The sequence below is a fragment of the Tiliqua scincoides genome, chromosome 1 (assembly GCF_035046505.1).
Source record: "Tiliqua scincoides isolate rTilSci1 chromosome 1, rTilSci1.hap2, whole genome shotgun sequence".
Lineage (NCBI taxonomy): Eukaryota > Metazoa > Chordata > Lepidosauria > Squamata > Scincidae > Tiliqua > Tiliqua scincoides.
This window is the reverse complement of record NC_089821.1, coordinates 230120580-230147254: the sequence shown is the minus strand read 5'-3', so window position 1 is coordinate 230147254 and position 26675 is coordinate 230120580. Positions and strand designations below refer to the sequence as shown.

General features: G+C 43.1%; 1 protein-coding gene across 1 annotated transcript in view; it reads right to left on the bottom strand.

Annotated features, from left to right (window-relative positions):
* ACTN2 (actinin alpha 2) overlaps nt 1–26675 on the bottom strand; it is a 75496-nt gene that overhangs the window by 20089 nt on the left and 28732 nt on the right. Inside the window, exons 5-12 of the mRNA XM_066617160.1 lie at nt 24252–24339; nt 22036–22114; nt 21033–21114; nt 15820–15905; nt 12632–12724; nt 11157–11387; nt 9548–9695; nt 7258–7408 (exon numbers count right to left, since the gene is read on the bottom strand). Coding sequence (XP_066473257.1) covers nt 7258–7408; nt 9548–9695; nt 11157–11387; nt 12632–12724; nt 15820–15905; nt 21033–21114; nt 22036–22114; nt 24252–24339 — 958 coding nt within the window. The remainder of the gene's footprint in view (nt 1–7257; nt 7409–9547; nt 9696–11156; nt 11388–12631; nt 12725–15819; nt 15906–21032; nt 21115–22035; nt 22115–24251; nt 24340–26675) is intronic.

Sequence of the window (26675 nt, the reverse complement as noted above, 5' to 3'; positions counted from 1 at the left end):
AGATCTAATGTATGTCCTCTGTCCTCAGCCAGTTGACTTTTATGAGGTCTCATCATCTGCTACATTTAACTCTTGGCTGCTACCAGAATACGTTTTGTATGGCATTACTCATCACAGACATTGTAATGATGTGGGTACATACCGATTTCAGTCCATGAGAACACCATGTTAAATCTAGATCAAGGGTGAGGTTCAGGCGAAGATTTGCTGAGGCATTCTTAAGCGTATCGTAGTGAATTTTTTAAGTCAGGAGAAGTATTTGAGCTTTCACATGAATAAGAAAGAACAAAAACTGTCCGCCTACCTAGTCATAATTACACTTGGCTTCAGTTTCAAGAATCAGATGTCAGTCAAGTAGACCATTGGTACCCAGCACCATCAGTCAATCAGTTAGTCAATCAAGATAGGAACAATTTCATCTCTGCCATGATGACAGTAGTTACCACTGGTAAGAAGCTAGGGACAATTTCTTGTTTATCTTTCACTTACCTTTTCATGATCTACACTAGAAAATAGACAAAGGAAGTACGTGTCAGTTGGTTTTGCTGGATCTCTCAGTGGTATTACTATCATTGACCACGTTATCCTTTTAAGAGGCCTGACCAGGGTGGGCTTTGGAGGCACTATTTTACAGTGGCTCTGATCCTTTCTGGATGTTTCAGAAGGTGGTACTAGGGGAATCTAACTTGATACTGTATGTGGGGTCTTTCCAGAGCAAATCGTATACTGTCCAGGGGGAGGGGTGGGAACCCCAGCTGGGAAGAATGAGGGAAAGCCATTGGTAGGCCTGCCAAGCCTACCAATGGCCAAACTTAGGATAGGGATGGGAAACCGAGAAACAGGTTTAACCAGTAGGTACACACCTGGGCCCAATGGAGTGCCCTGGGGAGAAGCCAGGAAGTGGGAGTGGCAAGGCCAGAGGAACAGGAGGAAGCAAGCTAGCCCCGGGGAGGAGGGTGACAAGCCGGCAGTTTGACCCAGCATCAAGGCCACTCCTTTTGGGGTTATGTGACTTGGGTTTCCTTGGTCCTGTGACCGACTGGGACAAGACACCTTTGCCCACCACTACTCTGCTGAAGCACCCTCCAGACTGAGGGATTTACATCTTGGCGCATTTTGGTCCCAAGGACTAGGACCTCTGCCCTCCTGGAGGAATAGTGAGAGAGCCAACCCATGAAGAAGATTGCATATGAGGGAAAGAATGGTGAGGTAGAGGTTGCCTGCTGGACACTAACAATCCATTTGAGATGTTTCCCTTGGAACCCAGCTGCAAGAAAGTCTCAAGAGCTGAAGTGAAGCCATGCCTGGAAGTATTTGCAAGTAGGTCCCTGGACACGTTATTGTTAAAGCAAAAATAGAGGGATAACTTGTTTTAGCAGATTTCTAGTTAGTAAGAGAAATTCTTTCCAAATCCCCTTTCATCTTATCAGAAACCACAACTGACTCACATTCCTTTGACATGGAGCTTCCCTTGTGGGATGACCCTGGGCCCCTGCAGGTTGTGACAAGGTGACTTTTAATGTATGGACTCAACACAGTGTTTTAATTTTTCCCCTCATGCATTTTAAATTCTATGTGAAGTACTGAGAGAGAACATCTAGATTTGGGAGTTAGCTACAGAGCTGGGCGTTAGATACAAAATTCTATTTTTCTCTACCACTCAGACAAGACAGGATATGGAACTTTTGAGGCAGAGTTTGGAATCAATTAAGGATGTCATCTGGGCTAAAACCAAAGCTTGATCCAAGCAAGTCAAAGATGCACTTGATTAAGAAAAATACTGATCCAGGGATAGGGGTTCAGCCCGCTCTCCATGGAATTGTCTTGTCTCAAAGAGTCAGATGAGCAGCCTGGGATTGCTCCTGAGTCATTCAGCTTAAGCTGATGCATAAACTGTATTTTTTTCTGGAGAAAGCAGAGTAGGCAATGCCCTTCGGTGCCGCTCAATCCAAAAAGACATGCACTGAATCCTATTGTGGTGAGGGAAACCTGAAGGTAAACTGAAGTAACCCCCAGGTGACCTATGGCTGTCCTCGGACATACTCTACTTGTTACGGTGACGTATGACCGAGAAAAGGGGTGGAGAAGTTTGTATAGGAAGGGATGAGATCTAGTATGTACCACTGTTGCAGGAGCTACCCCCTTACACCTCCTTCCTGCTCCCCAGTTACTCCCTCCTGCCCAGAAATGTTCCTGTTCTTCCTACCACCTACTCCCATTGCCAACTTGCTGGTAAAAAATGAACGGTAGTCTCTCTGCTAGCCTGTGCACAGGCTGCCAGCCATTGCACTGGTGGCCTTGTGCTCATTGGTGAAATGTCATTGCACTTCCAGTGGCGGAACGCATGTTCCACCAGCTGAGAGGGTGCAAAGATTCGGTTGTTACATCTTAGTCAGATTGCTGCAATGTACTGTACAAAGGAACTGCCTTCCTTGACTATTCAGAAACTACAGCTGCTACAAAATGTTGTTCCTAAAGTGCTGACCAGGTCCAGTTTTGGAGCATGTATTTACTCTCTGTTATACCATAATGCAGTGTTTCTCAAACTGTGGGTCAGGACCCACTAGGTGGGTAGCGAGCCAATTTCAGGTGGGTCCCCATTCATTTCAATATTTTATTTTTAATATGCTACCATAGTATGTGACTGCATTGGGGGAAATGTTACAGGCCTGTACTTTTAACAATCTACTATGTGTTTATTCTTTTACAAATGATAGTAATGGGACTTGTGGGTAGGATTGCAACCTAGGATTTCAAAAAATTTTCCTGCTTGATGATGACACTTCCGGGCATGACATCACTTCCGGTGGCTCCCGACAGATTCTCATTCTAAAAAGTGGGTTCCAGTGCTAAATGTGTGAGAACCACTGCCATAATGTTTCTGACTACTGGTCCATTTTTAAATACATTTCAAAGCATTTGACCTCTAAGTGGCTTGGGACAAGGTTATCTCCCCTCTCATGGGAGCCTGTCCATTTATGATCAACTACGGAGGGCTTTTGTGCATCATGCCATCTTTGGAGGATCAGTTGGCAGTGATGCCCAATAAGGGGTGCCCAAACCCTGGCCCTGGGGCCACTTGTGGCCCTTGAAGCTTCTCAATGTGGCCCTCAAGGAGCCCCCAGTCTCCAATGAGCCTCTGGCCCTCCAGAGATTTGTTGTAGCCCACACTGGCCCGACACAACTGCTGTCAGCATGAGGGCGACTGTTTGACCATTTGTGTGAGCTGTGGGATGAGGGCTCCCTCCACTGCTTGTTGTTTCACATCTGTGATGCAGTAGCAGCAGCAAAGGAAAGGCCAGCCTTGCTTTGTGCAAGGCCTTTTGTAGGCCTTGAGCTATTGCAAGACCTTCATTCATTCATATAAGTTCAGCTTTAATATATTCATTTATCTAAACTTATGTAAATTTATTCAAATTTTAAATGTAAATTAATTCTTTCCCCCCCCCCCCCGGCCCCTGACACAGTGTCAGAGAGACGATGTGGTCCTCTTGCCAAAAACTTTGGACACCCCTGATATAGGAGATTATCTTCTCTGTGGTGGCTTCCAAGATGTAGAATTCCTTCCTCAGGAAATGTTAGGATCTCAGTCTGCCAGTGTTTCATTGCTTGCTGAAGATTGGGTTATTTAGGCAGAGTTTCAATTAATTACTGAGGGCAGCCCAATCCAGTGTAAATTCCTGCACAGTGAACCAGTAGATGGGCCTATGACCTGATCCAGTGGGACTGTTCTTATGGTGCCAGCACAGGGTATGCTGCATCCCCTGGAAGAATTTTGGCTGCTGGAGGTCTCCTCAAGGTAAGGGGACATTTGTTCCCTTGCCCCGGGGTAAGCCCCAACAGCCCCAACGGGTCAACTTGGACCTGTGCCAGCACCCTAATCAGGTGGATCAGGTCTAAGAAGTGGGATAGGATATGGCGCAAACCAGCACTGCTGTTCCCACCCCTCCCGTTCTGCCCACCTCCACCATTGCCACCCTCCCCCTGGCCCGTTCTATCCCATTCCCCCACTCCTGCTTCAGACCTGCTCTGGCTGGTGTTCGTGTGAATGACAGGGTATGCAGGAAGGCTCCAACCTTCCCACTGGGGCACTGGCTAGCAGTGCAGTTGCAAAGCACTTTACAGTGCTTTTGTGATGGAATGCACTGGCAAAAGAGTGTGCTCTGTTGGCAAAGGAGACAGACAGGATTGGGCCTTAGGTCTTTTGTTTGCTATTGGCTGAGTTGCTGTTTTGGACTGTGGTTTTTTTACACTTTTTAAAATAATAATTTGGTCTTATTTTGTTGCGATTGATTGTTTTGCTTTATGGTTTTATGTAAGCTGCCTTGATCTTTCTCTGAATGGAAAGGCAGAATTAAAAATCTCTTAATAAACAAATAAATAAAATAAGTGCATGAATAGGATAGATTGTAAAGGAAGTATATGCAGAACCTTTGGTCTTTGTTAACCAAAAAATATTCCGAGTTTTGGCCCATGAGTCTGTTGCACAATAGAATTCAGTGCTATTAATATTTATAAATAGGGAATTTATAACTTTATTCTGTTAATATGTGGAATGGCTTTGGATCTGAAGTCTGTGTTAACTCACTGGCTACTATTTCTGGGACTGTACAGTTTGGCACACAATAGTGTTATCTGAACTGGAGCAATCTTACACACACGTGCACGTTCAAGCAGCCTTATCGAGACATCGATCAACAAGCCTTTAACTGTTTTAACCTTTATGCTCCTAGCAGACTCAGCTGCTGTTAGAGAAAATGGCAGAGCTGACACTGAACTGTAACCAGCATAGCTCAAGGTCACACACCAATTGTTCTCCAAATATAGCACCCTTCTTCCACTGCCAAGAGATGAAGACTGGAAAATATGGAGCCAGGCTGACCCAGGGAGTAGAAAGGAACAATGTCTCTCAGAGGGCCTGATCTAATAGCTAGTAGATCAGGCTCTGATCTGAAATTATAACCAGCTTCATCGCCAAAATTTCTTAGCCCAGTTATCTTTCTAAGAATTATCCCTGGAGAGGAAGATTCACATTTTTCTAACCCTAATCTCTATTGTTTTCTGAAATGATTTCAGAAGATGAGTAAAACATTAGCTTAAGCAAATCTACTTTTTTATCACTAATGATAGATGTAATTTATCCTAAGTTATTCAGTCTGTGCTCGCATGGGATTTAGAAGCATTAGCCAATTAAAAACACAATATGCACACTTGCCTGGGAACAAAGCCCACTGAAATCAGTGGGATAAATTTCCAAGTAAACATGAAATGGACTGGATCAGTGTTTCTCAAACTGTGTGTCAGGACCCACTAGCTGGGTCGCAAGCCAATTTCAGGTGGGACCCCATTCATTTCAATATTCTATTTTTATTATATTAGACTTGATGCTACCATGGTATGTGACTGCATTTGGGGAAATGTTACAGATCTGTACTTTTAACAGGCTACTATGTATATGCTTTTAACAATTAAAGTAAATAGAACTTACTCCTGGGTAAGTGTGGGTAGGATTGCTGCCTAGGATTGATAAAACTCTTCCTGCTTGATGATGTCACTCCCAGTCACGACATCACTTCCGGTGGGTCCTGACAGATTATTATTCTAAAAAGTGGGTCCCAGTGCTAAAATGTTGAGAGCCACTAGACTGGACTATAAATTTAATAATTGCTCTTAAGAGACTGGGCAATACTGGGGGAAAGTGAATAAAGAACATATGAAGATACTGTTATGAAGTGACATGCCTGAGGGGGTGCAGAGGGTCTAGTGACCCCAGACAGCATGTCTGGGGGTTGGCGCCTCCCCTAGTCATGCCCCCCATTGCAACAGTTGCAACAGTTGCCTCTCGCCCAGAAGCCTTCTAAGAGGTAAAGAGGCTGCACGCAGCCTCTCCAACCCTCATAAGGCTTTATAAGGCCTAAAAATGTCACTTCTGGTTTCTCAGGGAGGGTCTCTTTGGCCCTCAGAAGATCTCCTGCAGACCTAAAACTATCACTTCTGAGAAAAGGGAAGTGTCATTTTTAGGAGCTCCAAAGGCCTTACAAGGCTTTCAGAGGGTCTGGAGTCTGCTTGCGGCCTCCCCAGCTCTCAGAAAGTCTCCAGGCAAAAGGCAGTCAGCATGACTGGTGGGTAGGCAGCTGCCCACTGATGGGGGAGTGGCAATTTGTGGTTGTTGCCCCAGGCAGCACAGGAGCTTGGACCACCACTGCTGTTAGGTTGACTTAAATCTGCCCATTTGAAGAAGACACCCTGTTTTGTGTTTGGGTTAGCATATGCATGCCAGGATCCACCATATTGAAAACCAAAACAGAACAAGAGCCAGTTCTGGCCCATTTAGCTTTTTTCCTAACCTTACTGTGTTATAATCCTCCTCCCTCCATGTCGGATCACGATTGGCTTTTAAAACTTGTGCGTGTTTCTTAAGCCTCCAAGTAATGTGTCATGGGAGGGAGCAAGTGGGGTATATCAGTAAAAAGCCCTGCTGTGGATCTCCCAAAGGCAGTTCTGGATTGAGGCCATGGCATAAATAAACTGGCTGGTTCCATAACAAAGCCTCTCTGAAATGGAAGGATCTCTCCCAGTGCATGACTGATGTGGAGAATGGTGAAGGTAAGGGTTAGGAGACACAGTGAAATCCACAATCTCCACCCTTTGACTCCCCCCAATTTTAATTAACGTAGCTTTCTTGTAGTCAATAGGGCAAGGGGGCTATCACAAAGACAAGAGGCCAAGTTCCCTGTGGCTTTGCATAGTCAAATATTGATATCTATAAACGAGCAATTATTTTATTATATATTAGCTTGAGCAAAACTATATGAACACAGAAAATAAACTAGGGGGTGGGGGGCTTCTATAAAAGCACAATCCTATACAAGTTGGAACTAAGTTTCATTTTGCTCAGTGGGTCTTAACCCCTAGTAAGTATGTAAAGGATAGCAGCCTAAGGTTGGTTTTCTTTTCTAGTAACCCTCAAGCAAAACATGTGAAGTCAGAACTGACTTGTCTCACCAGAATTAGTGACCAGGGAAAGAACAGAGGTGGTTTTATTATTAATGTAGCTTTGAAATCTTTGCCCTGCAAAGGCACCTCTATTTTTAGTTTAAGAGGAAATAAGAAAAGTTTTCGGTGAGCAGGCCAAGATAATAACACTTACAAAGCTATCTGTGGAATTCCTACATTGTACCTATGACACTATCGAATCTATTGGAAAGAGTTTATCGGGTAAATGTCAGCAGCTGTGTGCCTTTAAATGGAACATACTTCAGCTCTTGGGCAATGGCAGCGATCTGTTCCACCCTGTCCTGGTGAGCCGCCAAGTCGCTCTCAAAAGCTTCATGTTTCCTCAACAAAGCGCGGATCTCTGTCAGAGAAGCAGATTCATAATCCTTCTGCTGCAGAATCTGCTCTTTGCCTGGCAAGAGGAAAGAAATCAAAAAGGGTTGCCAATGAGAAGGCTAATGTTTACTTTAAGCAACTACAGATATTCTTAAGGACCCAGTCCAGTATTTTACAAGATTAAGGGCCCAATCCTATCCAATTTTCCAGTGCCAGTGCTGCTATGCCAATGGGATATGCATTGCTTCCTGTGTTGGAAAGGCAGTCACAGAGGCCTCCTCAAGGTATGGGAACATTTGTTTCTGTACCTCGAGGCTGCATTGTGGCTGCACTGGTGCAGGGAAGTTGGATAGGATTGGGCCCTAAGTCAGTTCTCAGCACTGAAAACAATGGAGGCACCATGTATAAACAGGTTTGCATGTTCCACAGACAGCATGCAATTCATCCATAAATTACATATTTATATTCTGCTTTTCCCATTCCAAGACAACGAGCCCGCAATCCTATACACATGTCCAGGAAGTTATTGCCGTTGAACTCAACTGGATTACTTCTGAGTAGACATTATGAATGAGTCTTATAATTGTATATATTAAATTATATACAAATTTTCAATAAAAATGTTCACAAAGTGGTTTACAGAGAAAATCAAATACTGTAACTAAATGGCATCCTAGAAATGCAAAGGATTGCACTATGAACCAATCGAAGTAGCTTACATCACGCAAAAAACAATTACCGCTGACACTCTATAAGTCAATCTCACAGATAAGCTGAGGACAGGTTTTGAGCCAAAAATCATAGAATCTTCTCTGACCCTCAGATAAGTCATGGGCTGAACTTAGGGCAGTGTCTGACTATAGTTTTGTCTGATTTTACTTGAGACCAGATCCTGAAAAATAACCTACCAGTAATTGTTACCCAAGAACTGTACCGTCTTTATTAAAAATATAGTAAAAGATCCTTTTTACTATATCCTTTTAGTAAAAAGATACATTTGAATCATTAACTTTTTAAATTCTGGTCTTCACAACCTTTTTGTAGACATTATCAGAGTAAGTGCCTGTAAACAACATACCAGTAGAGCCATTAATCAAATTCTTCTTTAAGGTGCCTGGTGTGTGAATCCAGAGGCTCTACATATGACATGCAACATAAAACACATAATTGGGAATGTGCAACTCAATTCACAGTGGAGAGACAAGTAGTAAAGACTGAGCATGAGTAAGCACAGCTGCACATAGTAGCAACCCTATTACTTAAGTAGACCCACTGCTTTCCATGGGTGTTATTCTTAAGTAATGGGCACTGAATTACAGCCTGGGACTTTGTTTCCGATGGAAATGAGGATTGCTTCCTAAACTGAGTGGTATGTGAAAAGCTTTGAAAATGACTTGCCGGAGTGTTCTGAGACAGCAGCAAAAAGAAAAAAAAGGAGGCATTTTCCCTTCTTCTCCAAACTGGAAGGGAGATGATGGGGCTTGTGGGACCTCCATAGGTTTTGTGATGAGTACAGTGCTACAATTCCATAGCAGCAGCCCTCACACAGACTACAATTCCCACAAGCGCCTCCACTTCTCTTCCTGTTTGGGGAAGCTAAAATGGCTGCCTCTGTGGTTTCTGAGCAGTCTTCAAAAGAAGTCCCACATGGAGTGCATTATGATAATCCAGTCTAGGCAATAAGGCATGTGAGAAAGAATGCAGACCTATGGATGAACATGGGTAGGGAAGCGTGTGAATCCTGTTGCTGTGATGCTATTCCTCATCCTATGCACATTCATTGAATGTACAGAAAAGTATGGCTTCTAAATAGAAACATTAATTCCAAATAAACACTTTTTTAAAAGCTCTCAAAATGACACAGCCATGAGGTTGTCCTGCTCATTACCAAAGGCACAGGCACTAGCCAATAGGGGTTCTTGATAGATGTGTAAATACAACATCCCCAGCACTAGAGGACAGCTTAAAGTAGGAGAGTGCCATCAAACATAAGCAAGACATCAAACATAAACAACTGACACCTGTTTTAATGTCAGCCGAAAACTGAATTTCATTAGAATTTAATTATATTAATAAGCATGTGAAAACAGAAAGAACAGCTCTGTGTTATAAAACTACTCAGCTATTTTATATATTGCTCTAGTAATTTTATTATTAAAAAGTCTATGTAATTGAAGCATGCTTTGAGAGATTGTATGGACAGTCTCTAGCTTACCATATGCCCAGTTTTCATGGGCAGAAGCCTTTTGCCTAAATTTCTCTGCCAGATGTTCTAGCCGTTCAAGCCTCCGTATTTCATTCAACAGCCATTCTTCATAGCCTTTCTCTGCTTGCTCCAGTCTTTGCCAAGCACTGGCAATATCCTATGAAAAGCGAAGCAATGAACACAACAGAACACCTTTCATTCCCTTCTCATGTTTCTCAAAAAGATTTTGCACCAACATTTCTGGTATTGCAGCCTTCTGTTTATATGTCCTGCCTCTCCATTTCCCTTTACTGTTTCTCCTGGTGTCAAAATTAATATCATAAGCTGCTTGGCCAAAGATCTGTCTTTCTTGCTATCTTACTCTGCAGAACACCATGTGTGCTGATGAGGCTGGGTAATGATAAGCAATAAGTGCAAAGTGAAGTGAATAAGAGTTGGGATGTAAGTAAAACAAAAATGAGAATGGAAAGTGTTGTCAATTCACTGCAGACCATTCAGAAAATCAAGCAAGCAAAACCAATTTGCACTAAATGGTAAGATGGGGGATATATGCAAGCTGCAGCTAGCATGTGTGAAAAGATCATTTTTATAGTTCATTATTCCTAGTCCTTTGTGGTATTTTTGTATGTCACTCATCAATCCCCCTTTCCTAATTAGAACACTTATTAAATGTATATGGTGGAACATAAAAAAAGGTTCCATATGAATTTGTTGGGGGAAGTCCATGATTCAGGTTGCAATCTCTGAATTAGTAGAAAGATCTTCCCCTTAAACTTCCAAAAAGATTCAGGAAGGAGCAGAAAAGGAGAACGAAGTGGAGCACATTTAGTTTGAAGAAGTGATTATTAGGAGATTACATCATAACTATCTATGAACATCTGAGGAGCTATCTTGTGGAAAATGGAGCCGATTTATTCTCAGTTGATATGGAGGGTAGGACCAGGACAAGCGGGTTTAAATTACGACAGTGGAGATATTAATGTTAGGAAGAACGCCCTGATGGTAAGAACTGTTTGGCGGTGGAATGCTCTGTCACAGTGGACTCTCCATTGCTGGAGATCTTTAAGCAGAGACTGGATAGTGAATGGGGGTGGGCGGAATGAGGTGGCCACGGGTTGGGAGCAGAGCGGAATGAGGCAGACACAATGCAGGGAAAAGACAGAATGGCTCCAAGAAGAGGATGGGTTCGGCAGTGGTGGCAACTGCCAAATCTCCCTTCCTGGACCCAATCCTGAAGCCCAGGTCCACATAGACCTGCTCCAGAAATTGTGTTAGCGCAGGTCCAAGTAGATCCCTCTGTGCTCCAGAGGTTTACCCTCAGGGAAGGGAATGAATGAGATGTCCTGTCCTCCCTGCAAGATGCAGCACAAGTTGTTTTGGCATGCCTGCATCTGCAGGAAGGGGAATGCATAGGACTGGGCCCTAAAGTCAGTAGTAAAAGTGGGTTCAAATCACGGGTTTGAACTATGATAACTGCTATACCTGCCTTCATCTTTAATTCAACTCAGCACTCAGAATAGTAATGCAATAATGATACCTGACCAATGATATCCAGTTTCCCAAGCCACATGAAATATTACACAATTGAAGATGAAGATTTGTTTGCAACTTTACTTACCGAAACCATCTTTCCCTCTGATGGCATGAAAGCTGGCCTATTGCTGATCCTCAGCTTTGTCTGTAGTGTATTGAAATTGATCTCCAATTGGCATTTTTCTTGGACCTTGGGAGGCTTGTGCTTACGGCGATAATCTCTGAAGTCCTCTAACTTCTTCTGCATAGCTGCCATACTATTCTCTGGGGTCCTGTTTTCCAGCCAAGGAGTTGTGCGACGAATCCATTCTAAAAGCTGTTTTTCATACACATTAAAAAAATGTCCTAACTTCAGTGACTTTTGTTTTTAACATGTCTATAGCCAAGTGAGCATTCATAGCTTCTGAAATGAGTGCTATTTAGATAATAGGCAAAGAAGTTCCTTAGGGCAGTGGTTCCCAAGCAGTGAGCTGTGGCTGCCCGGAGAGCTGTGAAAACCAGCCAGGGCAGCTGCAGAATCCTCACGAAAATCCCACTGCCCTATAAAATGTATAGGATTGTAATGCTAATGGGAAGCCCAGTAAGTCAAGGGAGCCACCAGTCCAAAAAGTTTGGAAACCACTGCCCTAGTGTTGTTTTGTGCTAACTGAAACATTTTTGTTACAGTTACTACTTTTTGTTACAGTTGAGCCACTTCTGGGCTAAGCAATGCTTTTTTGTGTTCAGCACAAAGCAGTAGAGAAGGATGGGCTATTATTGATGGTATTGCATTGTCCCTTGGTGGTCCCTGCTAGGTTTGCAAAAGCAGGAACTTTTAAGCATGGAAACAATTTCATTCCAGTGAACCCCCACATGCATTTCTGAAGTGTTAGAACCCTGTGAGGACTTTACCATGTGCTCAGCTGAATATTTGAATTGGCTCTGGGTTGGTTCAGTTATTTAGAATTTTGTCTCTGTGAAGCATCTTAATTGTTGCAAAATACCATCTTTATTTTCAGAGAACTTTAGTGTAATTCAGACTTTCCACAGATACAGCTATGGGAGGTGAGAAGTGGGAACAGGTTTGCTTACAGTCACTGGGAAGCAAGAGCTCCATTCGCTCTGCAACCTGAAGCCCATACTAGGATAAATGATTATAATTTAGGCATCAGATTATTTTGTGAATGGGTGAAATATAAAGCTTATTTGGTGGTACACATATATGTGAGTTGCAATTGGGCAAAAAGCCCTCATGCAGCCAAACTGTAAACACAGAGCTCTCAACTTCATAGTCCACCAGTGGATTACCTAGTAGTTCATATTGCTAATCCACCTTTGTATGCAAGGATGTACACAATGCCAGATCAAAAGTAAAAATATATATTTTCAGCTCAAATATTGGTGGTGTTAAATGCCATAGGGATTCCAATCCCTGCTTAATGCTTATGTCTGGACAAGAATATCAGCGGTATATAGCAGCTTTGAGCAAACTTAATTTGTACATTCCTATCAAATTGCTTATTAAAACCAGCCTTTTTTAATTATCAGAATAATTACTCCACAATTATTAGACTTCTTTACCTCACTTGCTAGCTTTTCATATTCTTCCATCAACTTTTCATTTTCTTGGTTCACAGCAAGTACCTTACAAATCCGATTAGCTGCCGTTTCTGCCTATAAAATACACAACGAAAACAAAGAGCACATGTCATTAGACAGAAAAAAAAACTGGAATGAACAACCACTAATTCTTGCAAGGTAAAACGATGGGCATGTCCAATTCAGGGTTTTATTTTGAGAACTTCAGCCACACTGCTTTAGCCAATTTATTCATCTTCCTGTTCCTTAGCCAGACCAATCCATAAATAACCAGACCTCTTATTCCATGACTAGATGTTGACTCAAGAGCATTGAGGGGCACTGCAAGGGGCATTGTCCAAAGCTTTTTGGAGGCTCAAGAGTATGACACCAACAGTATTGCCTCCATTCACATAACTCACAGCCAAATTCTGTCCACACTTTCCTGGGAGTAAGCCCCATTGACTCTAACGGGACTTACTTCTGAGTAGACAAGCCTAGGATTGGGCTGCCAGATTGGCAGGTTTTACCTTTGCAAATCCTTCTTCAGTCATGACAATGGGCCAGTTGCTATCTCTCAGTCTAACCTACTTCAGAGGATTGTTGCGACATAAAAGGAGGGGGGAGAAGCCACATATACCACCCAGAGCTCCTTGGAGAAATGGAGGTATATAAATGTATATAATAATAATATCACCACCACCATTGATTTAATCTCTATGAGAGCCTCATTAAAATAAATGGGACTTGTATATGAGCACTAGTGTACTTCTTCAGTGGGGCTAAAACAGAAGGATTTTGCAGTGGTTTTTTGCTTTACAGCACCTATGAAAAGCTTTCCATGCAGGCATACCTCATATTTAATATGTGGGTCCAGAGGGCAACGTGCATATAAATTTTCACCACTCAAACTACTAGACTAATGTTTGCACTGATAAAACTTTTTTCTGACTCCATTTAATTGAAAGTGCTGCACTGACTATAAATCATCTTAGAGCTCAGTCAGTTAAATATTAAAATTCTATTATTTTTTGGGTCATGCTAGAGACAGAACTGTACTATAATCCTCTGTTATGAAAAATGCTTTCGTGTCGTTTGAGAGTTTTCTTCATATGCTTGGGAAGTCACGCATAGAGAAACAACTGGGAAGAGCTACTTACATGCAGACACCAGAGCCGTTTCTGTGACCATGGCAACCTGAAAACGGGCAGGCATCATTGCAGCAATGGTTGCAGCTGTATCTATGTAACAAGCTGTTTCACACGGAATTTCTCTGTATGGGTCTGCTTCCAAGCATACGCAGTTGCATGTCAAATATAAGCGTGACTTGTTTTTTTGAATTGGCCTTAAGAGGGCAAGTTATGCTACAATCATTTAGGCTATAATCCTATCCACACTTACTTGGGAGTAGGTCCCATTGAACTCAGTAGGACCTACTTTTGAGTAGACATGGCTCAGATTGGGCTGCTAATGCACTTCCAGATGACTACTTTCCCCAGCACTAGCAGCACTAGACAAGGTGAAAAGTATTATTTAGCCCTGGGTGAGGGGAATGGTATCACTACCATTGCCAATTTTTCAACACAATGCACTGATCCTGCATTTGAGGAGCTAATACAAGGAGCAACATGGTCCTCATGTGCATTGCAGGTATCAGGCCATCACAACCATGGTGATGCCACATGCCTGTCATTTTCAGAAGCCTCTGCCTGGAACTGTCCTTACTAGTGAAGTCCTCTGGGGATCATCACTTTTGCTGCGGTCCACGAAATACCCTTGAGGGCTAAGGATCTGAAGTTACTGCCTGAATCCTATTTTAGGATAAATGCATTTTGTTGATTTTTTTTCATTTTGTAACTGTGGGCTGATCATAAACTTGAGATTCTGCTTAGAAAACACAAAGCAGCCGTTCTTATCTTATAGCTTTTACATAGGATATACTAGAAAAGCCACAACTTTAATTTATTGTACCAATCATGGGAAGGCGTTTTTTGCTTTGGGAAGGGAGACATAGCAGCAGCAGCAACAGAACATTCGGAAACCGAAATTCCAGTTCTGTCCCTGACCATTTTTGTTAACAGTCACTTAAAGATCTATTGATGAGTCCTGCCCTATAAAACCTTCATTGCTGCTTCATTTCACACCTTCTAATTGCCACAGTGTTTCATGGGGGTGGGGGGCAAAGGTTTCACTAAATACCTTCCTGCATTTCAGTTCAATCCTACAAAAGCTAGATCTCATTGTAATACTGATGTTGTCTGCCACCTTTGCATACATGTATGTTATTCAACACCACATTGAGTACAAGTAGCAATTCACTTGCAGTAGCACAGTTAGGGGAAAAGCATTTTGTTTGCTTTCCTACAAATTGCTTTTTAAAATGAAATAAGCAAAATAGTGTTGAAGTTATAGTGAGAAAATGGTTAATGCCTCTGGAACCTGTAAAATTATTTTGTATTTTCACTTGTATTTATTTAAAAAAAACAAAACAAAGATTACAACAGTGCCTGTAATGGCATCAGTGTCACAAGCAGATTCCGATTAAAAACAAACAAGTACTTTCACTCAACAAAGGGCACAACCCTGCCCTTCACTTGGTGCAAGTCCCTTGTGCCAGCCCAGGAGCATTGCAAATGTGCCGTAAAACACTTTGCACCTCCTCAGGAGTAAGCCCAACACAAGCCTCTGCACTGGCTTCCTTGGCGAGCCTTGTGTTGGCCCAGCTAGGCCAACGCAAGGCTCTGGGGTGGGCGGGGAGGAGGTGGGAGGGAGGTGATCTTGGACAGGAGAAGGCAGGCAGGTGGGGAGCGGGTGGTGGGGCTCTAACACTTATGCTGGATCCCAACCCCCATTTCCAGGGAGTTTGGAGCGGCTTCAAAGCTGCTCCACTCTCCTTGGACTTATTCAACCTCAGGAGGTGGCGCAAGCCTGAGGAGACCCATAGGGGCAAAGGTGCCTTACCTCCCCTTACCTCTGGTAAGTTTCCCCTTACCTCTGGCTGAGCCACTTTAGATCCCTATCTTGCACTGGATACCGTGCAAGTCTCTTGGCTTGCCTGTTCCAGTGCAGGGTAGGATTGCACCCATAGTCTGTCAGTGTTAATAAGTAAGATATTTCAGAGCAAAAGAAAGCGCAATGGAAGTGTGGAAAAAAAAATACACAGCAATCCAAAAGGGACAGGTGTAGAATACCTGTTCTGCGCCAGCGAAAGCATGGTAGAAGCAGGAAACATAAGTCATGATCGCTCTCTCATCAGGCTTGGGAGTGTTCACAATATCTACAAGAGAAGGAGAAATAAAAGGAATGCGAGCAGAACTGCGGAAGGAAGAGAGAGCAGGATGTCATCCTGATTTGTTTTCTCCATGCAAGACAGGTATTGGCCTGCAGCACCACACCGCACGCCTTGCAATGCTGAAATTAATCAGCTGCTACATTGTGTGTGCCACTGGGAAAAATAAAATATTGAAACTCAAACTGAGATCTTGTAAAACAGAAGTTAGAAAATATCCATTTTTTTTTTAATCAACAATGTTTGTGCATATATTCACTTCTCATTGGAACAACCTCACATTTCAAGCAGTCTGCCTTTATTTACAGAGAAAGATCCTGCCAGTTCCATCCACGGAATAGCTGTTTGCACTGTGCTGCAGTCTGGCAGCAGTGCTGGGGGATCTCCCCCTGCTAAATAAGTCCAGCCCTGGACAGTTTTCATGGGTCAAGCTTAGCTAAAATACATCGTGGTTGTGAAAAAGCATATGCAAGATGACACCTGGAGTTTATATGGCATAAGACTAAGATACCTCAAGGACTGTCTTCCCCCATATGATCCTTCATGTGCCCTATAATCATCTGATAGGGCTCTGCTAAGCGTACTGCCGCCATCTGAAGTCAGGGGAATGGTGGCAAGCTTTTCTATTGTGGCAGCAGGTCTCTGGAATATCTGAGGACAGCTCCCTTTCTGTATGGTTTCCAGCAGGATTTTAAAATTTACTTATTTTGCTTGGCATTTGAGGAGGGAGGAGAAACCTCCTTGAGATGCTTTTTATCTTCTGTTGCTGCTTTATATTATGCTTTTAAAATTGTTGCTGCTTTTGTATTTTTTTAATTGGCTCCAGTATCATTTTTAATTGTTTTATTTCTGTTTTAATTTGTTATATTATTCTCATGTTGTATACCATGTTAAGCATAGGAAAGGTGGTATATAAATTTTTTAAATAAATAATATAAATACATTTTCACAAGTTTCCACCTGGCCTACCCTCTCTGGCAAAGGGTAGGCCTAAAGCTCTGCATAGGGTTCTGTATTCTTTGAACATGAACATACTTGTAGGTCTGTTTGCGCAACAGACCTATATGGAATCAATATATGGTTTGTGGCTTATACAAAATTATACATGACATGATTGAGACATACAAAATTATGCAGGGGATGGACAGAGTGGATAGAGAGATGCTCTTTACACTCTCACATAACACCAGAACCAGGGGACATCCACTCAAATTGAGTGTTGGGAGAGTTAGAACAGACAAAAGAAAATATTTCTTTACTCAGCATGTGGTTGGTCTGTGGAACTCCTTGCCACAGGATGTGGTGATGGCTTCTGGCCTGGATGCCTTTAAAAGGGGATTGGACAAGTTTCTGGAGGAAAAATCCATTACAGCTTAAAAGCCATGATGGGTATGTGCAACCTCTGATTTTAGAAATGGGCTATGTCAGAATGCCAGATGCAAGGGAGGGCACCAGGATGAGGTCTCTTGTTATCTGGTGTGCTCCCTGGGGCATTTGGTGGGCCGCTATGAGATACAGGAAGCTGGACTAGATGGGCCATGGCCTGATCCAGTGGGGCTGTTCTTATGTTCTTATAACTCTCTGACAAAAATCTAGATCTGCTGGCTGAATTAGCTTTTGTTTCTGCATCAGGAGGATTCTTCAACATTGCCACAGACATGCTGTGAAACTTGAATCTTATCTGTTTGTATTAAGAAACAATACAGAATAGTGAAAGAGCATTGGTGCTTTATTTGTTTTAGAACAAGATATTGACAACCACTGCAGCATGTTAAACAGCATGAAATTGAATATCCTAGATAGCTCCCCAAATAGTCATGGGGAAGAAAGGAGAACTCCCACTCATACATTTGTCAGGCAGTCAACTATTACGTAGCAGAAACAATCCCTCAAATACCAAATAAGCAAAAGGAACAACTTCCTATGCAACTAGTCACAAGGATGAGGGAGATATCTCAACAAAGAGACACCAACTAGTGCAAGGCAGAGGTTGGCGCTGCCATTGCTGTTTCATTTTATGATGGTGTACCTGCCTGCTCTAAGCCTTCTCCTTTTTGGCTAGCAGGGATCAGCATGTAGTTCAGTTGCGGGTGGCAGTTTTTCAGCCAGAAAAACTCACAGAACTTGGCACTAAGAACACATTTACTTTTTAAAACTTGTGTATGCTACATCCCATCACGTTGCTGATCCATTTTCTTCCATCATCTCTTTTGCCTTTCTGTTTCTAATTGCAACTCTTTTCGAGTTTCCCTGCCCCCTGGCAAAACATTACTTGTGAAGAAAATGTTCCATGACGTTTTTTCGGGCAGTGCTGAAGCCAGGCACAATGAGGCATCTTAAAAGAGAAACAGGCATCTATGGAATGACCCCAAAAACTTTTTAAGCAATTAGAACACTCATTGACTTAGCACAGAGTGCCCTTCGCAGTGGAGCCCCATTCTTTGACAATCCTGAACAATTCCCATAGCAATAAAACATAAACACATGATGAAAGAGCATTTCCATAGATATGAATTATCTCTGTATGAAACATGTTACCAGCTTAGGAAAGAGTTTGGGCTAATTATTTTTATAGATGTTAACCTCAGCAGCCTGCCTTCAGTGCCAATACATTACAAATATGGCTATTTGCTCTCATACATCTGTGCTAATGGTAGCTGTGTAGAGCAAAAAACCCAGCTGCGTGTGCTCCTGGAGTTTCCCACCTCCTCAGCCAATTTCATGAACTAATTGGGATGTCCTCTGTGCCACATAACTCAAAACCTAGGCCAAACTTGCTATAAATTGAGAGTGATCAGAATAAGATACAGAGACAGAAAGCAGGAATGTTCAGTGAGACTGTGCGTGCAATCCTAACTCCTTATGTCAGTGCTTTCCAGCACTGGCATAGCATTGCCAATGGGACATATGCTGCATCCTGCACTTGGGTGTCACTCACGGAAGCCTCCTCAAAGTAAGGGAATGTTTGTTCCCTTACCTCAGAGCTGCATTGCCCTTATGTCAGTGCTGAAAAGCACTGACATAAGGGATTAGGATTGCACCCTGAATCACAATAGCCTACTTATTTGAAGATCTGTCTAGGACAGTAATTCCTAAGCTAAGTGCTGGAACACCACAGTCTTCCATGAGAGAACTGCTAGTCTGCCACGTGAAATAAAATTAGAGACTCCCTAGGCATCTCTGTATAGTTTGCTATTCTCCTTCCCATCAACCAGCTAGTTTCTGCTTCATGTCTGCATTAGCTGGAAGTGATTCAATCATTCAGTTGTTCCCAAGACAGATTTAAAAGAATAATTCACCCTCATAAAAGATGTTGCTTGTTGCATCTCTGATTGAGTCAGTGTTCTAGGCTGGTCTCTTTCCAATCAGAAAACACATCTACATTATGATGCATGCACAAACAGAGGAGATGGGAATTTTCTTTCACAAAAAATTTAAAAAAGTTATTTACAGTGCAATCCTATGCATATCTACTCAGAAATAAGTCCATGGTGTTCAATGAGACTTACTCCCAGGAAAGTATATAGGATTGCAGCCTTAGGGCGCAATCCTAACCCCTTCTGTCAGTGCTTTCCAGCACTGACATAAGGGCAATGCAGCACCGAGGTAAGGGAACAAACATTCCCTTATTTTGAGGAGGCCTCCGTGAGTGACACCCAAGTGCAGGATGCCACACATGTCCCATTGGCACTCCTATGCCAGTGCTGGAAAGCACTGATATAAGGGGTTAGGATTGCGCCCTTACAGCCCAATCCTGAGCTGCCCGGAGCTGCGGGACCTGGCGGCTCCGTGGAAGCCTCCCGCCGGATCCAGCACCTCCCGCACTACCGCGGGAGCTCCTCAGAAGAAGGGGACGTTCGTTCCCTTCCCCCAAGTAAGGGAAGCAGTCCTGCAATGGGACTACTCACTTTAGCAGCGACTGTTTGGTCGCCGCTAAAGTGAAGGCGAGCAGCCCTGCCCAAGCGCCCTGGATCCTGCGGAGCTTGGCTCCACGAACCCGCCTCTCCTCTGCCCCCCAACACACCTCCCCCCTTCCCGGAACAACTCCCACTCCCATTCCGCAGCCCGGCGGTCACCGAGACCGCCGAGCCGCGGAACCCTGGTGCCCGCTGCACACTGGCTTGGCGCCGGCCGGAGCTCACTTGGCACCGGCCGGAGACCGGCAGTAAACCCTGCAAACGTGCCTTATAGCGCGTTTGCAACTGTGGTCCGCGCTGCAAAGGCGCGGCGCAGACCACGAGATCAGGCTCTTAGTTATTTAGCAGGGAAGGGGATGTGCATAGTTTAGCTATGTATTTTGTTTAGATTCCACCTTTTTTCAATGGTGGGTGGCATATAAGGAGTTCCCAGGCAGTCTCTCATCCAGACACTGACCAGACCCAAACTCAGAATCAGATCCAAGTTTCAAGGAGTCTTCAGCAAACTGCCTTCACAGGCCCCATCCTATATCCATGGCTCAAGAGACAGTGGCTTCACCAGCACCACCACCACACAAAGGCTTCAGGAACAGAAGAGATCTAAGGAATCAGCAGTGGGCTTTTTAAGGGTCCTGGACCCTCAGCAGCTGCCAGAAAAGGCCAACTCCTCACCCTGGCCCTACCCAGTTCTGCCTAGCTTCTGCAAGATGGCTGCATCCCGTGCCTTCAGATGGTAGTCTGGACCAGGGTATAATGACTTTCTGTGCCATTTGACTATCTTCATTCCGTGGGGAAACCCATGCAGAAAACAAAATCTATCCATATTTATTTTTTACTTTCTAACTGGTGAAGGTGAGGAAAAGGTAAAAGAAAGAATGGTTGCTGGCCATTTCTGTGCAACAATAAGTAGTGTAGTTGCTAATCAGAATGCACAATTCACTTTTGAATGTCTTGGGTTAGTGGAAAGTTAGGGCCTGGAGAGGTGGATGCCAAGGGCAGCTTCTCACAGCCTGCTACATGGACCATAATTTAACCAAAATATATTCAGTACTTTCCAATATACAGGAACTGAAAGTGAAGTACAGTACAGTGCAATAACTACATTGAAGAGATCCTTCTGTCATGAAATGTTATATATCAGATATTAAAATGTTGCAATTTCCAGCCCACTGCTTATTAAAAATTCATTAGCTCCTACCTTCTGCATCCAGCATCTTTGGGATATCCAAATGTTTTTCAGCAATATCCATGGCAAGGTTTATATTGCCCAATGCATCATCCTGTACACACAATAGAAATTATAGTTATTGATTTACATATGTAATTACTTATGTATTTTAAACAAGACTGAAGCATTGTTCAGTCAGAATCGAAGGGCAAGTTATTTCCCCCTGAACACTTTCCCAACTGTAGTATCAAATCCCAAATAAGATACCAAAAAACTGGCCTCATGTTTGTTTATCCAGAAAAGAACATTCATTTTAAGTGTGTTTAGGATTGCAGTGTAGTAGGACCAGACAACTGTTGCAAGTTTAGATTGGCACAACATATATCTTGTGTCAGACAATGGACAGTGAATTCTTTATGTAAATCTGCAAGGAGCAAATCTACACACAGATACACAGTTGGAATAATATAAAGAAGATCAAGGCTATTCTTTCAGCTTCAACAAGGAAATGCATTCAGAAAGCAAAAGACAAAACACAACCAAGCCTGAGCATGATATCTACTAACCCTATTAATATAGTCAAACAATCAAACAAAAAGAGTGACAGAATAAAGCAAGCACTGTTCATCTATTGTATGTAATGCATGGTTAATACCGTATTATTGCTTCTGCAGTGCTCCACAAAGTTGCCCTCATGTTTTCTCAGATGGTATTTAAAAATATCTTGGGTGCAATTCAGTAAAGTTTAGTCTTGACTACATCCTAATCAGATCACTATAATGTAATTATTTAACTGTGCTTCTGCTTAATTATACTACTATTAATTTCAAAGAGACTCCGTTATGACACGTTCACTGGAATGCTTCCTTTGTATTGAAGAATTTTCAACATAGCAAAACTTTCAGGGCCCATTAGTGCGCCACAAGAAATACACCTTTAATTTCCCACTCTACCATTAAGAAAACATGCTTAGCACACAGGAAGTGAGCCCAGTCACTGCAAATCAACATGCTGTGTCACCCAAAGCAATAACCTTAGATAACTTGGAGTAGTCAATAAGATCTGGTCGGTGTCTGTGGATGAGCGCACAGAGGCCAAGGCCGTCTTTCCAGCTTCACAATAAGCAACCAAGAATAAAATGATGTTAATTAAATGTTGGTAACTTGTCTAGTATCTCATGACATGCAGAAGCTGCATATGTTGCCCAGTCATGATAATTCATGAAATTTTCTCTAATGCCAAGGTTTGCTCTGACTTGTTTGGCTAGTTCTCATTGACAGTCAAAAAAATTTGAAGTGATCAAAGCATGAATCTGTGAATTCTGTAATCAATTGTGTTTTATTCTGTTTTCAGTGCATGACCAAAAATTCCAGAAATGCTGAATGACATTTCACATTTCACAGGTGTTTTTGGGACTGTATTCATACAACACCATTTTCCTGAAGTGGTTAGTTCTGTGTAGGCAGCTGAATAATGCCTGCTCACAGTTCCTCATACACAATGTAAACACTAAACATCTGAAGGTTGCAATGGATAGAAGCTGGTAAGTATACTATAGTCATGTTTACCTGGTAAGTATACTACAGTCATGTTGCTACTAAGGAAAAATCTTATCTTACATAGCCACCAATTTCACCTTTGAAGGATTTGACTCATAAAGCTTGAATTTCACCTGATTATAAGAGACTAGGAGCCTGATCCTGTCAGTACTGCACTGGCCCAGTGACAAACATGTCATAAGGCACACCTGCAACACTCTGCGCTTGGGCAGTGCCAGTGCTGGTTTATGACAGAGGCCAACTGCATGCCCCTCTGGGTGAGTGCCAGGTTGCAGAACTGTAAGTTGGGGTGAGGGGAGACATTCTGGGGCAGGGGAAGGCAGAGAGGTGAGGAAATGAGACCAGTGAACTATGGGATCCAGAGCCCTCGTTGTGTCTCTCAGTCCGACACGGGGCTGCTTTACTCTGTGCCGGCTAAACAGCCCATGCAGACTTGAGTAGCCCCATCGGCTACCCAGCTGCCACAGGCTACCCATAGCTACTCCGTTGGCTACCCAGCTGCCCTAGGATGCAGTGGCAGCCATTTTGGTACTGCTGCTCCTCTGGGCACCGGTAGCTCAGGATTGGGCTGCCGAGGCATAATTCTTCTTGGTATGTAACTTGAAGAGCTGGAGTTAACCATCTATAAACATAATGTTTAAGCAAAATACAGTGCTTAAAAACAAAAACTCTGAATATTTAGTCATTGTAGCTATCTTAGAAATCAGTTGCAGGATGTTGGGTAAAATGCAGATATTTTCATTCACTTTTAATTTAACTTTGCAAATACTCAGTATCTGCAATGCAAATAGTATCTGTTCTATCTAAGCCTATTCTTAGCAGTGCAGATTTTTCAAACACCTGTATTCCACCTGGCTCTCTGTATACCTGAGATTCTGCCACCTTTCCATTTTATCTGATGAAGAGTTCTGTGAGACTTGAAAGCTTGCTTATTCATACTTGGTCTAATTGGGCTCAACAAAAGACATCTATCCCTTTGAGTCCTACTCAGTAAACATTATTGAACTGTGGACTGTGGTCTTAATGCTGATAAGGATCTCTGCAGCTGCTATTTTAAATGCAATGCAAATTAAGAGGGGGGAAAATTACAAGCACAAATTACATATTAGCATCATGTGTAGTTTGACCCTAAGTAATGGACTATTGCAGGAGTTCTCAAACTTCTTGGGAGTAAACCTCCCATGAGAAGTCTTTGTGTGGGAAAAAGGCAGCAATGCGATTCCCAGGATAGTGCCACTGTGGGGGCAGGGGGCTTTTTTCTAACACATACCTCCTGCTAGGATCCAGGAGTGCAGGGAGCCTTGAGAAGCATTCTGCAGGGCTCCCCACAGCTTGTAAAAAGTGAAAATAGAGATTGCGACCCACTTACAGGTTGCGATCACGAAATAGGAAGTGGGTTGCAATCGCTATTTTCACTTTTTACAAGCTGTGGTTAACCCTGCAGAGCACTCCACAGGACTCCACACACGCCCTGGACCCAGGCAAGAGGTAAGATATGTTAGAAAAAAGCCCCCCTGCCCCCACAGTGGTGCAATCCTGGGGATCACATTGCTGCCCCTTAAGGGGGCAGAGGTCAGGGCTCTCAGGTTGGAGCATAATGATGCCCCAGTTTGAGAACCACTGGACTATGGCAAAACTTGGCTGCAAAATGACAGGTGATGTATTCAGTTCTGGAAATTATGATTTTTACCTAAGATGGAAGTTTTGAATGTTCACATTTCTGTAAGGTGCAGTTTTCCTCTGACACCACAGCAGCAAGCCTTCTTTAGCAGATGTCTCTGAAAAAAAGAGATGTAATATTAGGCAGGTAACACATCTTCAAAACAAGCTTACTATACTACTGTTCCTCAGTATCCATAAAGTAGTTGGGTACCTGTGTGGAATAATGCTGTTGTTTCAGTTAGCTGTTTCCTATAAGAGGCATGCAACATCAAACTGTTTCTGGATGCTTTCACCTAGTTTTAGTAGGAAAATCTCACCTTTCTGTTGACATGTTCCTGTCTTTCTCCTTATGATAACTTATACACCAGTCCCCTTTTAGGGCATTAAGATTCAACTATATAAAATGCAATGACTGAAAACTAATATTGTGATCTCAATTTCACTGCATAATGGTGTGTTTATATAAATGAGTTATTCTAGAACGGGGTGCCCAAACCCTGGGCTGGGGGCCACTTGGGGCCCTTGGGGACTCCCAATGCAGCCCGCAGGGAGCCCCTGGTCTCCAATGAGCCTCTGGCCCTCGGGAGACTTGCTGGAGCCCATGCTGGCCCAATGCAACTGCTATCAGCATGAGGGCGACCTTTCGTATGAGCTGCAGGCCGAGGGCTCCCTCCACTGCTTGCTGTTTCACGTGTGAGATGTAGCAGCAAAGGAAAGGCCGGCCTTGCTTTGTGCAAGGCCTTTTATAGGCCTTGAGCTATTGCAATCCTTCATTCATTCATATAAATTCCATCTCTAATATATTCATTTATGTAAATATTTGTAAATGTATTCAAATTTGAAATGTAAATTAATTCTTTTTTTTTTCCTGACCCCCTGACACAGTGTCAGAGAGATGATGTGGCCCTCCTGCCAAGAAGTTTGGATACCCCTGTTCTAGAAGAATGACAGGAAGATACTGATTACATAAAATTACCATAATGTAAATAGTGATTATTAGCCATTATTTGAATTCATTCGAATATTTGATCCTGCCTGATTAGCTCAACTCAGACTCTAATGCTATTAAAACCTTTTGAGGGAATAATAATTATTCTTTCCAACCATATGATACCAACATTTATTTTCTCAAAATTTAAACAATATTGTGAGAAAGTCAAAGCTCAATTTTCTTTTCAGTACTGCCAAATTAATCCAATAAAAACCATCCATAATGTGTTTTCATTTGGTAGTATAGATCTATGAATACTACTGCCACTGCACTGCAGTGATAATGCTAAACGCTGGTTTCACAGTGTTAAAAAAACCAACAAACGAGGCAATGGAATTGTCAGCACCCTCACCCAATGACAAGTCCCAGGATTCTATGTGGGAGGTCATGGCATTTTAACAAGAATAACACTGATTGGTAAAATAGATACACCCAGAGGCAACATCCCTCATTTTAAATTCAGTGCTTATGTGCTAATTTGGAAATGCAGGAAGCAAAGAAACATTGCAAATACATTTTTTAAAGTTCCTTTTTATGCAGACTTCCTGATCAACTCATGCCATGCAGACTGACAGCTCAATCCTGAGCTTCCCAGCGCCTGCCGGAGCAGCGGCACCAAAGCAGCTACCACTGTATCCAGCAGGCATTGGGAAGCAGCCAGAAGACTTCTTGGGGTAAAGGTCTTTTGTTCCCTTCCTCCAGGGAAAGCCACAAGCCCTGCAAGGGGGCTTCTTAAGTCTGCGCCAGCTGTTTAGGATCTGGCAGAGCACAGCTCCACCGGTCCCACCCTCCTCCCACTCTGATTTCTCCCACTGTCCTACTCTCCTCTCACCCAAGGCTCTCACTGCTGCCAGGAGCTCTTACCTAGCTCTGGGCACCATCTGGCCTGCTCTGGGCTCAGTGCTGACTTTCACTGGTTCAGCACCAGTGCTGACCCTGTGCAGGGTGTTGTGGAAGTGCCTCACAGCATGTTTGCAGCACCCAGCACAGGCTCTGGAGCTGGGCCCTAAATAATCTGAGTTGTCCACAATCACCATTGCCAATTACATAGATTCGTAAGAACATAAGAATATAAGAACAGCCCCACTGGATCAGGCCATAGGCACATCTAATCCAGCTTCCTGTATCTCACAGCAGCCCACCAAATGCCCCAGGGAGCACACCAGATAACAAGAGAACTCATTCTGATGCCCTCCCTTGCATCTGGCATTCTGACATAGCCCATTTCTAAAATCAGGAGGTTGCACGTACACATCATGGCTTATAACCCGTAATGGATTTTTCCTCCAGAAACTTGTCCAATCCCCTTTTAAAGGCATCCAGGCAGATGCCATCACCACATCCTGCGGCAAGGAGTTCCACAGACCAACCACACGCTGAGTAAAGAAATATTTTCTTTTGCCTATTCTAATTCTCCCAGCACTCAATTTTAGCGGATGTCCCTTGGTTCTGGTGTTATGT